The sequence below is a fragment of the Salmo salar genome, chromosome 13 (assembly GCF_965601325.2).
Source record: "Salmo salar chromosome 13, fSalSal1, whole genome shotgun sequence".
Taxonomy (NCBI): domain Eukaryota; kingdom Metazoa; phylum Chordata; class Actinopteri; order Salmoniformes; family Salmonidae; genus Salmo; species Salmo salar.
This window is the reverse complement of record NC_138303.1, coordinates 38,324,319-38,337,628: the sequence shown is the minus strand read 5'-3', so window position 1 is coordinate 38,337,628 and position 13,310 is coordinate 38,324,319. Positions and strand designations below refer to the sequence as shown.

The window sequence follows — 13,310 nt, the reverse complement described above, 5'->3', positions numbered from 1 at the left end:
GGTGGAGGGATAATGGTCTGGGGCTGTTTTTCATGGTTCAGGCTAGGCCACTTAGTTCCAGTGAAGGGAAATCTTAACGCTACACCATACAATGACATTCTAGAAGATTTTGTGCTTCCACCTTTGTGGTAACAGTTTGGGGAAGGCCCTTTCCTGTTTTAGCATGACAATGCCCCTGTGCACAAAGCGAGGTCCATACAGAAATGGTTTGTCGAGATCGGTGTGGAAGAACTTGACTGGCCTGCACAGAGTCCTGACCTCAACGGCATCGAACCCCTTTTGGATGAGTTGGTATGCTGACTACGAGCCTAATTGCCCAAGTCCCCACAGCAATGTTCCAAAATCTAGTGGAAAGCCTTCCCTGAAGAGTGGAGGCTGTTATAGCAGAAAAGGGGGGACCAACTCCATATTAATTCAAATGAGATGTTCGACGAACAGATGTCCACATACATTTGTTCATGTAGTGTAAGTTGTGTAGAACAAACATGCCTCTTTGACATGTAGAATAAGGAGTCACATCGGCTCCTTTAATTACATTTCTATAGTCCTGGTGTCCTCAGATGGCTCACCTGCTCTGGCTTTGACCTCTACTGATATTATTCCCTTTTCCACTTGCAGTTATAGATTTACACTGGATGATCTGTACCCCATGATGAATGTGGTGAAGCAGCGAGCTGAGTCCTACGACGAGTGGGCATCCCGCGTGACAGAGACTCTGGAGGCTAAGCTGGACAAGAAAAAAAGTGAGAGACAAATTCAGCTTGTCTATATTCTTCTCTCCATTAAAAGTACTTTGAAATCCAGAAATTAGCCATAATCTGGGTTTGGAAAACCGCCCCTTAGAGTTAAACTGTATTCACACTGAACAAAAATATAAACGCAACGTGCAACAATTTCTAAGATTTTACCGAGTTACAGTTCATATAAGGAAATCAGTCAATTGACATGAATTCATTAGGCCCTAATCTATGGATTTCACATGACTGGGAATACGGATATGCATCGGTTGGTCGCAGATCATTTACAAAAAAAGCTAGGACCAGTCAGTATCTGGTGTGACCACCATTTGCCTCATGCAGCGCGACTCGCCCCCTTTGAAAATAGTTAATCAGGCTGTTGATTGTGGCCTGTGGAATGTTGTCCCACTCCTCTTCAATGGCTGTGTGAAGTTGCTGGACATTGGTGGGAACGGGAACACTCTGTTGTACACGTTGATCCAGAGCATCCCAAACATGTTCAATGGGTGACATGTCTGGTGAGTATGCAGGCCATGGAAGAACTGGGACATTTTCAGCTTCCAGGAATTGTGTACAGATCCTTGCGACATGGAGCCGTGCATTATCATGCTGAACCATTTTTATTTTTTATTTAACCTTTATTTAAATTGAACAAATTCTTATTTACAATGACGGCCTACCCCGCCCAAACCCGGACGACGCTGGGCCAATTGTGCGCCGCCCTATGGGACTCCCAATGACAGCTGGATGTGATACAGAGGTGATGGCGGCAGATGAATGGCACGACAATGGACCTCAGGATCTCATCACGTTATCTGTGTGCATTCAAATTGCCATCGATAAAATGCAAATGTATTCGTTGTCCGTAGCTTATGTCTGCCCATACCATAACCCCACCGCCACCATGGGGCACTCTGTTCACAACGTTGACATCAGCAAACTGTTTGTCCCACACCTCTGCTATCTGCCCGGTACAGTTGAAACCGGGATTCATCCGTGACGAGCACAATTCTCCAGTGTACCAGTGGCCATCGAAAGTTAGTATTTGCCCACTGACGTCGTTTACGATGCCGAACTGCAGTCAGGTCAAGACCCTGGTGAGGACGACGAGCACACATGAGTTTGTGCAGAAATTATTCAGTTCTGCAAACCCACTGCCAAATTCTCTAAAATTACGTTGGAGGCGCCTTATAGTAGAGAAATGAACCTTCAATTCTCTGGCAACATCTCTGGTGGACATTCTTGCAGTCAGCATGCCAATTGCACGCTCCCTCAACTTGAGACATCTGTTGCATTGTGTTGTGTGACAAAACTGCACATTTTAGAGTGACATGTTATTGTCCCAGCACAAGGTGCATCTGTTAATGATCATGCTGTTTAATCAGCTTATTGACATGCCACACCTTTCAGGTGGATGGATTATCTTGGCAGATGAGAAATGCTCACTAACAAGGATGTAAACTAATTAATTTGTGCACAACATTTGAGAGAAGCTTTTTGTGTGGATGGAACATTTCTGGGATCTTATATTTCAGCTCATGAAACATGGGACCAACACTCTACATGTTATGTTTATATTTTTGTTCCATATAGTTGTGAATCAGGCCTCTCATAACCTATTGGTTGAAATGTTGACCTTCTCTCCCCAGGCTTGTCAGTCTTCCGCTCCCTCATTAACGAATCAGAGTCCAAGATGTTCCCTGACAATGACCTCTTGCGTCAGCTCCGTTTAGTCACACAGGATGCAGAGAAGTGCTTCTCAGTGGCCCAGCAGCTACTCAACGGCAAAAGGCAGACTAGGTACCACTAACACAGTCCGCCGTCAGATGTAACAGGAGTATCATCACTGGATCATTTCCCTCCCCTGCCCACACATGATCAACTGTGTCTTAATATTCAATTCCTCAACCAACCAACTGTTTATTTCAATTTCATTACCAGTTTGATAAAAGGGTTTGCATGATGCAGTTTGATTCAATTGTTATGATAATTCTCTCTCAGGTATCGGTGTGGTGGGGGGAAGACCCAGAGCCAGCTGACCGTGCAGGAGCTGAGGTCATTTGTCAGGCAACTTTACAACATCCCTTGCAGCCTTCCTCAAGCCCCCAAATTAAAGGTCCAATAGATACTACATGCCATGCAATGAGGAAGTTCAATATCTAAATGCCATGATGTTGCAGCCATTAGAAAATGTCATTGAAATTGATTAGACCTAACTAAGATGACTGGGGAACTGTGTTTAGCGCGATTGGTCAGAGATGGAATGCAAATTTCGGTCAATTTTCCTGCCGATTTTAACCGACCTTCATTAACCGGTTAACAAACTGTAAAAATAAATCCGAACAGTAAAATGACATGACACAGAAAATGTTATGCATGCATACAAGGAACAGACATTTGGCTCACAGCCACAACTATTGTAATGAAGCAGCTAATAAAACACAATTTCCAAACTTTCACCAGAATGTAAAACACAGTTCTAAACAGCAGACCTGATGTGAGTGGTTCCATATGTGACGGAGATGAACATCTCTGTTAGATTCCCCCTCTTCCATGTTTCTAACAGCAACAACTATGATGGGTTGCTAATATGACTGGGATTTGTATTTATTTATTTTATTTCACCTTTATTTAACCAGGTAGGCTAGTTGAGAACAAGTTCTTATTTGCAACTGCGACCTGGCCAAGATAAAGCATAGCAGTTAGACACATACAACACAGAGTTACACATGGAATGAACAAAACATACAGTCAATAATACAGTAGAAAAAATAAAACAAAAAGTCAATATACAGTGAGTGCAAATTAGGTAAAATAACGGAATTAAGGCAATAAATAGGCCATGGTGGCAAAGTAATTACAATATGGCAATTAAACACTGGAATGGTAGATGTGCAAAAGATGGATGTGCAAGTAGAGATACCGGGGTGCAAAAGGAGCAGAATAAATAAATACAGTATGGGGATGCGGTAGATAGATGGGCTGTGTATACAGATGGGCTATGAACAGGTGCAGTGATCTGTGAGCTGCTCTGACAGCTGGTGCTTAAAGCTAGTGAGGGAGATGGTGGTGCCTTTGGATGGTGCCTTTGGCTTCTGGACAACGAAAGAAAATTGACATGGAAACCAATGGAACAGGAGAGAAATGCTGATTTCAGTAGCATATGAGGAAGTCTTCATAAAATAAATTACCCATTTCTATGGTTGGATTTTGGCTAGGCTCCTTTGAAGCAAGGTGAGACATGCCTCATAAGAGGAAGTAAAACATTCAGGTTTCAATAAATTAAGTATATTTTTCCAAATTGCATACAGCCTCCAGCTCGGATAGCAAAGTGGTTGGTGATGCGCTAATAGCCTGCCTAACGTTGCCTAATCCTATGCACTTGAATGGCGAATGGGAAAGCTGGGACCCTCTTTTTAATCGTGGCTATCAAAACTCTGTTTTTAACACGTGATTGTGTTTAGAATTGTTCCGCAATGACTGGGCTTTTCACTCCAGCAGAAACTAGCTGTTTGAGGAGCAGTTGCAGCTCTCGCACTGTTCGACAGGTGATATTCCACTCAAACTAGGGTCTGTATGCTGTGCGAGTGTGATAAATAAAATGCATGACGACTAACAAAAACATACATGCGCCAATTTAATTCCATTCCATTATTCAAATTAACCTATAGACCGATGTGCATGACCGATCAAATGTTAACATCCCTAACCAGAAAGTATTCCTCTCAAGGTAAAAGCATAAACCCATCTGAATCCTCAATCATTGTAGAATCGTATTCATAATGATATGAATGACGTTTATTTTCTTAGGATCTCTTGAATTGCATCGAAGACTTCCAGCAGCACAGTGAGAAAGTTCTGATGGATGAGGCCAGCGGCACAGCGGTGATCCAGAGTCTTCTAGACGTTAGCTTTGACTTTGATGTGGAGCTGCCTGAACTTCCGATACTACGGGAAAGGCTGGAGCAAGCCCGTTGGCTGGAGGGTGTGCAGCAGACCAGCGCCCAGCCATCCACCCTCACCCTGGAGACCATGCGGAGGCTGATAGACCAGGGTGTGGGCCTGACCCCTCACCCCTCCGTGGAGAAGGCCATGGCTCATCTGCAGGAGCTGCTCACGGTGTCTGAACATTGGGAGGAAAAGACCAGCATCCTCCTCAAGGCCAGGTGAGGGCCACGCGCACCGAGGATTTCTCGTTTACATCTGTAATCTTAATCTGTAAACCAGGTATTTCAGGGTTGTTTTTTTTAGGAATCCGATGTCAAAGAAGACAGGTCAAAATTTTAGATGAGTGGATTTTAAAAATAGGTTTAAGGTCATCTTCTGGGCTTTGTTATTCTGGATCATTTAGACCTGAATTTACAATAATTGTGTCCTCACTCAGAGATTCAACTCTGGGTCTTGAATTTGAACTTTCTCGACTCTTAGCCAAAATGAGCCATGTGGTTATGGCACTTATATTAAAGCTAGTGAGGTTTCTCTTTAACGAATGTACAAACATACTGGATTACTGATTTGTACATTAGCAGAACTACAGTATGTCAGTGTCCCTGATTTTGCTTCATTTTAATTCCAGCTAGTGCAAAATGCTGCTGCTAGAATATTCAACAAGATCTACAAAAAGTGAGCATGCATATCTAGTTCTGCTTTCATCCCATTTGGTACCCAGTGCTTTTTAGTAATCACTGTCACCGGCGTTTTTCAAACAGCTTTTTTTTAATGGCATGGCTCTCCAAGGAATGTGCATCTATTCTGTGCGCGCCACATATCCACGGTTTAACAGTCTTTTTCAGTCCAGTTTTAATTGTCTGCATCTTTCTAGAGCTAGAGTTCATTCAAATGTTCTGTCATTTTAGAGCTTAGTATAGTGAGAAGTGCTGTTCTTTTTATCTCAAGGACGGATGGATAGTTTTTGTTTCTTTATGATTTTATCGGTATGTTGAACATTTTCTTTATTATAGAGTTGTGCATAGCCCATACCACGGTAACTGTATATGTAACCAATGGTTTGAAAGTGTAAAAGTGTATCATGGTTGCAAGGGGTCAGTATAGATGCCTATGTAAAGCTACTAACACTAAACAATCCATCAGTTGTCAGAGGAAAACGTTGCATGGTTCACAACCATCACAACAGTGATGTCTGCTTACATCAGAAAGATCTTGAATTGACCTTTATGAAACATGGAGTGAATAGCAACAAATATTGAACAATAAGGGAAATGAAATGTCTTAGGAATTGTCTGTTTTTTTTTCATGATAGTACATTCATATTTTTATGATTGATACACACCTGAGACCATTTCTCCATAGTCCATACAGATGGATAAATCTGATATGTATGCTTCCTGTCAGTCGGATAACTGGGCCCCCTTGTGCTGGTGACTGACCAGTCTTTTGACCTAACTGTTTTCTTCTCCACCAGGCCCCCCCCATCTATAGAAGTCCTCTCTGAAGCAGCTGAGAAGGTTGTGGGTATACCTGCTTACCTCCCCAACTGTATGATGCTGAAGGACTCCATCAGTAGGGCCAGGGAGTGGCTTCAGGAAGCAGAGGCATTTCAGGTACGGAAGAATAAAACACCACGTTTTCACAATTTATGGTTTTATACATGATTTTTATAGAAACAATGCTCCCAGGTTGACATGTAAAGGAAATATGTGGAACCATTATGTTTAGAAAACTTGAATTCTGTGTGCTTTTATAGGATGGAGATTCCATTCCATTGTTTGACGAGCTCTCTGATATGGTTATACGAGGACAAGCCATCCCAGTCCAGCTGGACTCTCTAAAACATCTAGAGTTTCTGGTAGCAGAGCTGCAGGCCTGGAAGGAGTCTGCTGCTAAAACTTTCCTCATCAAAAACTCTCACTTCACTCTGCTTGAGGTAATTGTCTAATGGCTGTAATGCACCACCTATGAATTGTCCATGAGTGATGTACAGTATAAAGCAGTTTAATTCCCAGAAATGCATTCACCAGAATTCATCATTTTGTTCTTGTCCACAGGTTCTGTGTCCAAGATTTGAGGTTGGAGCAGGGTCTCCGAAAAGGAAGTCGAAAAAAGCTAAAGACTGCAGTAAGAAGAAGATGGTGAAGCTAGACTGTCTCAGTGATGTGGAAAAAGCTCTCTTAGAGACCAAGGACACTACCTCAGCTGTAAGTACACCTACAATGGCCATGTATTCAGTTTGAGACATCTTTTATTTTTCAACTCAATTCAAAGTGCGGACCTTCGCTTTCTCTACTTCTTTCTAGTACTGGATATGTATTGTATCTCAATTCATGTTGGACATGAACTTACATTCAAATTCTATAAATTGAAATGTTTTGACATTTATTTACCAGCTGGCAACTCTCGGGGAAGTGCGGTTACGGGAGATGTGGGCCCTCTCCTCCCTCCGGGCAGCTAACGAGTCCAAGCTCCTCCCTACGGCAGACTGCATGGACCTGAAGGTGTGTGTGTGTCAGAATCCCCCCATGGGAGCCATGTTACAGTGTGAGCTCTGCCGGGACGCCTTCCACAGCGTGTGTGTGAGGGCTCCCTCAGACTCCCGTTCAACCCAGGCCTGGCTGTGTCCAGACTGCCGACGCTCGGAGAAGCCCCCCCTGGACAAGGTCCTGCCCTTGCTGGCGTCGCTGCAGCGTATTCAGGTGCGTCTACCGGAAGGCGATGCGCTTCACTATTTGGTTGAGAGAACAGTCAGCTGGCAACACCGTGCGCGACAGGTCTCGGCCTCCTGTGGCCTTCCAGACCTGGAGGAGAACTTTACAACTTCACCATCTCCGGTTGGAAAGGTCAGTCACACCCCTTCTCTGAAATGTAGTTATCTATCCATTTTAAAGTCATATAATTCAGAATTAAGAGACAGTTATGTTAATGACCAGATTAGTAATGAATTTGATATTTATTTTTTATATATAAACAGCCACCATGTTTGACTCCAGAGTGGAACAGGACAAGTCATGATCAGATGGTCTTCTACACTGAGCAACGATGCATTCCTCTGCAGGGTCAGTTCTGTGTTATAAAGCATTGTTGTAGAATCATTTGTAATTCTTATCACCAGCTGGACTTCTTGATAACATCATTATATTGATTAGCACTCTACTGATGACTACTGATTATTTAACCAGCTACAGTAGGTGATTGAGAACATTTCTCCTTTACAATAACCTGATGTGTGCTGTGCTGCTGCAGGTCTGAGTGTGGAGCTGGAGGAGCTGATGGTGGAAGGGCTCCTGCTGCAGGTGTCTCTGCCAGAGATCACACAGCTCTACCATGTGTTACTGAACGGGCTGGGAACGCATCACACTCACGGACGCACGTCACAGCAAGAGGACGACCCCTCGGGCTGTGACAAACGCAAGCAGTGCAACTCTCAGGGAAGAAGCTCTCCACAAAAAGAGGTGTGTGTGTGTGAGCACGCTAGCTATCAAGTACTGTAACTGAGGACTTGGTGGACTGTATATTCTTTAGGTTTTACTTTGTTTGCTCTCGTGTGCTGATAAGGGCACAGATGACAAGACGGAGGAGTGCGGTCTAGGTGGTTTAATGACGCTGAAGATTCACAGTACGGGCACGGAACAGCACAGTGTATGTAGCATGGATGGGCCAAGGCACTTAGTGGTATGGCAACTTGCATTAAGGAAGTGTGTATGTGGTCTGCAAGTAAAGAGAGAAATAAAGATGCGATATTGAATGACAGATGTAGAGTGTATACATAATACAATCTCTAGTTCACTATACTACACTGCTCAAAAAAATAAAGGGAACACTAAAATAACACATCCTAGATCTGAATGAATGAAATAATCTTATTAAATACTTTTTTCTTTACATAGTTGAATGTGCTGACAACAAAATCACACAAAAATAATCAATGGAAATCCAATTTATCAACGCATGGAGGTCTGGATTTGGAGTCACACTCAAAATTAAAGTGGAAAACCACACTACAGGCTGATTCAACTTTAATGTAATGTCCTTAAAACAAGTCAAAATGAGGCTCAGAAGTGTGTGTGGCCTCCACGTGCCTGTATGACCTCCCTACAATGCCTGGGCATGCTCCTGACAAGGTGGCGGATGGTCTCCTGAGGGATCTCCTCCCAGACCTGGACTAAAGCATCCGCCAACTCCTGGACAGTCTGTGGTGCAACGTGGCGTTGGTGGATGGAGCGAGACATGATGTCCCAGATGTGCTCAATTGGATTCAGGTCTGGGGAACGGGCGGGCCAGTCCATAGCATCAATGCCTTCCTCTTTCAGGAACTGCTGACACACTCCAGCCACATGAGGTCTAGCATTGTCTTGCATTAGGAGGAACCCAGGGCCAACCACACCAGCATATGGTCTCACAAGGGGTCTGAGGATCTCATCTCGGTACCTAATGGCAGTCAGGCTACCTCTGGCGAGCACATGGAGGGCTGTGCGGCCCCCCAAAGAAATGCCACCCCACACCATGACTGACCCACCGCCAAACCGGTCATGCTGGAGGATGTTGCAGGCAGCAGAACGTTCTCCACGGCGTCTCCAGACTCTGTCACGTCTGTCACATGTGCTTAGTGTGAACCTGCTTTCATCTGTGAAGAGCACAGGGCGCCAGTGGCGAATTTGCCAATCTTGGTGTTCTCTGGCAAATGCCAAACGTCCTGCACGGTGTTGGGCTGTAAGCACAACCCCACCTGTGGATGTCAGGCCCTCATACCACCCTCATGGAGTCTGTTTCTGACCGTTTGAGCAGACACATGCACATTTGTGGCCTGCTGGAGGTCATTTTGCAGGGCTCTGGCAGTGCTCCTCCTTGCACAGAGGCGGAGGTAGCGGTCCTGCTGCCGGGTTGTTGCCCTCCTACGGCCTCCTCCACGTCTCCTGATGTACTGGCCTGTCTCCTGGTAGCGCCTCCATGCTCTGGACACTACGCTGACAGACACAGCAAACCTTCTTGCCACAGCTTGCATTGCTGTGCCATCCTGGATGAGCTGCACTACCTGAGCCACTTGTGTGGGTTGTAGACTCCGTCTCATGCTACCACTAGAGTGAAAGCACCGCCAGCATTCAAAAGTGACCAAAACATCAGCCAGGAAGCATAGGAACTGAGAAGTGGTCTGTGGTTACCACCTGCAGAACCACTCCTTTATTGGGGGTGTCTTGCTAATTGCCTATAATTTCCACCTGTTGTCTATTCCATTTGCACAACAGCATGTGAAATGTATTGTCAATCAGTGTTGCTTCCTAAGTGGACAGTTTGTTTTCACAGAAGTGTGATTGACTTGGAGTTACATTGTGTTGTTTAAGTGTTCCCTTTATTTTTTTGAGCAGTATATAAACAATATGCATGTAATAATGCTATACAAGGCAATACAGAGCCATGCAACATGACCCCACTAATTAGAGATCAAAGGGGTGCCGCTGTTCTACAAAGCATAGCACCGTACTCTTCAGTACAGGGCTACAACTGCACAATGGACTTGAAATACCTCAACAAGGTTCACAATGAAAGATACCCACATTAAAATCAAATCCAATGTTATTGGTCACATACACATATTTAGCAGATGTTATTGCAGGTGAAATGCTTGTGGTCCTATCTCCAACAGTGGAGTCGTATCTAACAATTCACAACAATACACACATCTAAAAGTAAAATAATGTAAGAAATGTATAAATATTAGGATGAGCAATGTCGGAGTGGCATTGACTAGAATACTGTGTGTGTGTACACTACCGTCAAAACGTTGGGGTCACTTAGAAATGTCCTTGTTTTTGAAAGAAAAACACTTTTTTTTTGTCCATTAAAAAAACATAAAATTGATCAGAAATACAGTGTAGACCTTGTTAATGTTGTAAATAAGAAGTCCATTCAGTGTTGGAATATCTACAAAGGTGTACAGAGGCCCATTATCAGCAACCATCACTCCTCTATTCCAATGGCACATTGTGTTAGCTAATCCAAGTTTATCATTTTAAAAGGCTAATTGATCATTAGAAAAACCTTTTGCAATTATGTTAGCACCGGTGAAAACTGTTCTGATTTAAAGAAGCAATAAAACTGGCCTTCTTTAGACTAGTTGAGTATCTGGAGCATCAGCATTTGAGGGTTCGATTACAGGCTCAAAATGGCCAGAAACAAAGCACTTTCTTCTGAAACTCGTCAGTCTATTCTTGTTCTGAGAAATTAAGGCTATTCCATGCTAGAAATTGCCAAGAAACTGAAGATCTCATACAATGCTATGTACTACTCCCTTCATAGAACAGAGCAAACTGGCTCTAACCAGAATAGAAAGAGGAGTGGGAGGCCCCGGTGCACAACTGAGCAAGAGGACAACTACATTAGAGCGTCTGTTTCTCAAACTAGACGCCTCAAGTCCTCAACTGGCAGCTTCATTAAGTAGTACCCGCAAAACACCAGTCTCAACGTCAACAGTGAAGAGGCGACTCCGGGATGCTGGCCTAGAGTTGGAGGTGTGCATGGCCACACAGCCATAGGTGAACAAGGAGTACAGAAAGGGGCTGAGCACGCACCTTTGTGGGGCCCCTGTGTTGAGGATCAGCGTAGTGGAGATGTTGTTTCCGACCTTCACCACCTGGGGCAGCCTGTCAGGAAGTCCAGGACCCAGTTGCACAGGGCAGATTCAGACCCAGGGCCCCAAGCTTAATGATGAGCTTGGAGGGTACTATGGTGTTGAAGGCTGAGCTATGGTCAATGAACAACGTACTTACATAGGTATTCCTCTTGTCCAGATGGGATAGGACAGTGTGCAGTGCAATGGTGATTGCATCATCTGTGGATCTATTGGGGCGGTATGCAAACTGGAGTGGGTCTAGGGTATCAGGTAAGATGGAGGTGACATGATCCTTAACTAGCCTCTCAAAGCACTTCATGATGACAGAAGTGAGTGCTACGGTGCGATAGTAATTTACTTCAGTTACCATTTCTTGGGTACAGGAACCATAGTGGACATCTTGAAGCAAGTGGAGACAGCAGACTGGGATAAGGAGAGATTGAATATGTCTTTAAACACTCCAGCCAGCTGGTCTGCGCATGCTCAGAGGACGCGGCTAGGTATGCCATCTGGGCCGGCAGCCTTGCGAGGGTTAACACTCTTAAATGTCTTACTCACATCGGCCACAGAGAACGAGAGCCCACAGTCTTTGGGAGCAGGCCGCGTCAGTGGCACTGTGTTATCCTTAAAGCGGACGACTGTGTTTAGCTAATCCAGGAGCAAGACTTCCGTCTCTGCGACGTGGCTGGTTTTCCCTTTGTAATCTGTGGTTGTTTGTAGACCCTGCCACATACGTCTCGGGTCTGAGCTGTTGAATTGCGGCTCCATGTTTTGCCTGTTTGATTGCCTTATGGAGGGAATAATTACACTGTTTATATTTGTGCATATTCCCAGTCACCTTGCCGTGGTTAAGTGGTGGTTCATGCTTTCTGTTTTGCGCGAATGCTGCCATCTATCTGCGTTTTATGGTTTGGGTAGGTGTTAGTCAGTGGGAACAACATCCCCTATACACTTCCTGATGAACTCAGTCACCGTGTCCGTGTATACGTCAATGTTATTCTCAGAGGCAACCCGGAACATGTCCCCGTGATCAAAACAATCTTGAACCATGGATTCCGATTGGTCAGACCAGCGTTGAATAGACCTTAGCACGGGTACTTCCTATTTTGACTTTCTGCATATAGGAAGGTAGGTGCAAAATCGAGTCGATCTGATTTGCCGAAGGGAGAGTGGTGGAGGGCCTTGAAGCCATCCCAGAAGGGGGAGTAACAATGGTCGAAAGATTTTGTAGCACGAGTACTACAGGCAATGTGTTGATGGAATTTCGGTAGGGTGTTTTCTCAAGTTTGGTTTGTTTTAAATCCCCACCTACAATAAGTGCGGCCTCAGGATATGTGGTTTCCAGTTTTCACAAAGTCCAGTGTAGTTCCTTGACGGCTGTCCTGGTATCGGCTTGAGAGGAATATACACAGCTCTTACTATAACCAAAGAGAATTATCGCGGGAGTTAATACGGTCGACATTTGAGATATTCTAGATTGGGTGAACAAAAGGACTTGAGTTCCTGTACGTTATCACAATCACACCATGTGTAGTTAATCATGAAACATCCACCGCCTGCCTTCTTCCCAGACAGTTCTTTATTCCTGCCTGCGCAATGTACTGAGAACCCAGCTGGCTGTATGGACGGGGATAGTATATCTGGAGAGAGCCATGATTCTGTGAAACAGAGTATGTTACAGTTCCTGATGTCTCTCTGGAAGGAGATCCTCGCCCTAAGCTCGTCTACTTTATTGTCCAAGGACTGAACATTAGCGAGTAAAATACTCTGAAGTAGTGGATGGACTCGAAGTCCACTCCGAATACCTCTTCTCTGCCGGCGGCATCTTGGAGCAGCCTCTGGAATAAGTTCAATTGCCCTCCGCCTTTCTTCTTCCCAGAGAGTTCTTTATTCATATCTGCACTGTGTACTGAGAACCCAGTTGGCTGAATGGACGGGGACAGTATATCCAGAGAGAGCCATGATTCCGTCCCTGATGTCTCTCTGAAAGGAGATCCTTGCCCAGTGCTCGT

The 13,310-nt window shown here is 44.5% G+C and overlaps 1 protein-coding gene across 4 annotated transcripts in view; it reads left to right on the top strand.

Moving 5' to 3' along the window:
* kdm5bb (lysine demethylase 5Bb) overlaps positions 1-13,310 on the top strand; it is a 42,890-nt gene that overhangs the window by 24,464 nt on the left and 5,116 nt on the right. For all 4 annotated transcript variants that reach the window (XM_014136224.3, XM_014136223.3, XM_014136222.3 and 1 more), the window contains exons 17-26: positions 619-743; positions 2,387-2,537; positions 2,739-2,853; positions 4,548-4,903; positions 6,160-6,298; positions 6,442-6,621; positions 6,743-6,892; positions 7,082-7,531; positions 7,663-7,747; positions 7,935-8,143. In XM_014136224.3, the coding sequence (XP_013991699.1) occupies positions 619-743; positions 2,387-2,537; positions 2,739-2,853; positions 4,548-4,903; positions 6,160-6,298; positions 6,442-6,621; positions 6,743-6,892; positions 7,082-7,531; positions 7,663-7,747; positions 7,935-8,143 (1,960 nt within the window). The remainder of the gene's footprint in view (positions 1-618; positions 744-2,386; positions 2,538-2,738; positions 2,854-4,547; positions 4,904-6,159; positions 6,299-6,441; positions 6,622-6,742; positions 6,893-7,081; positions 7,532-7,662; positions 7,748-7,934; positions 8,144-13,310) is intronic.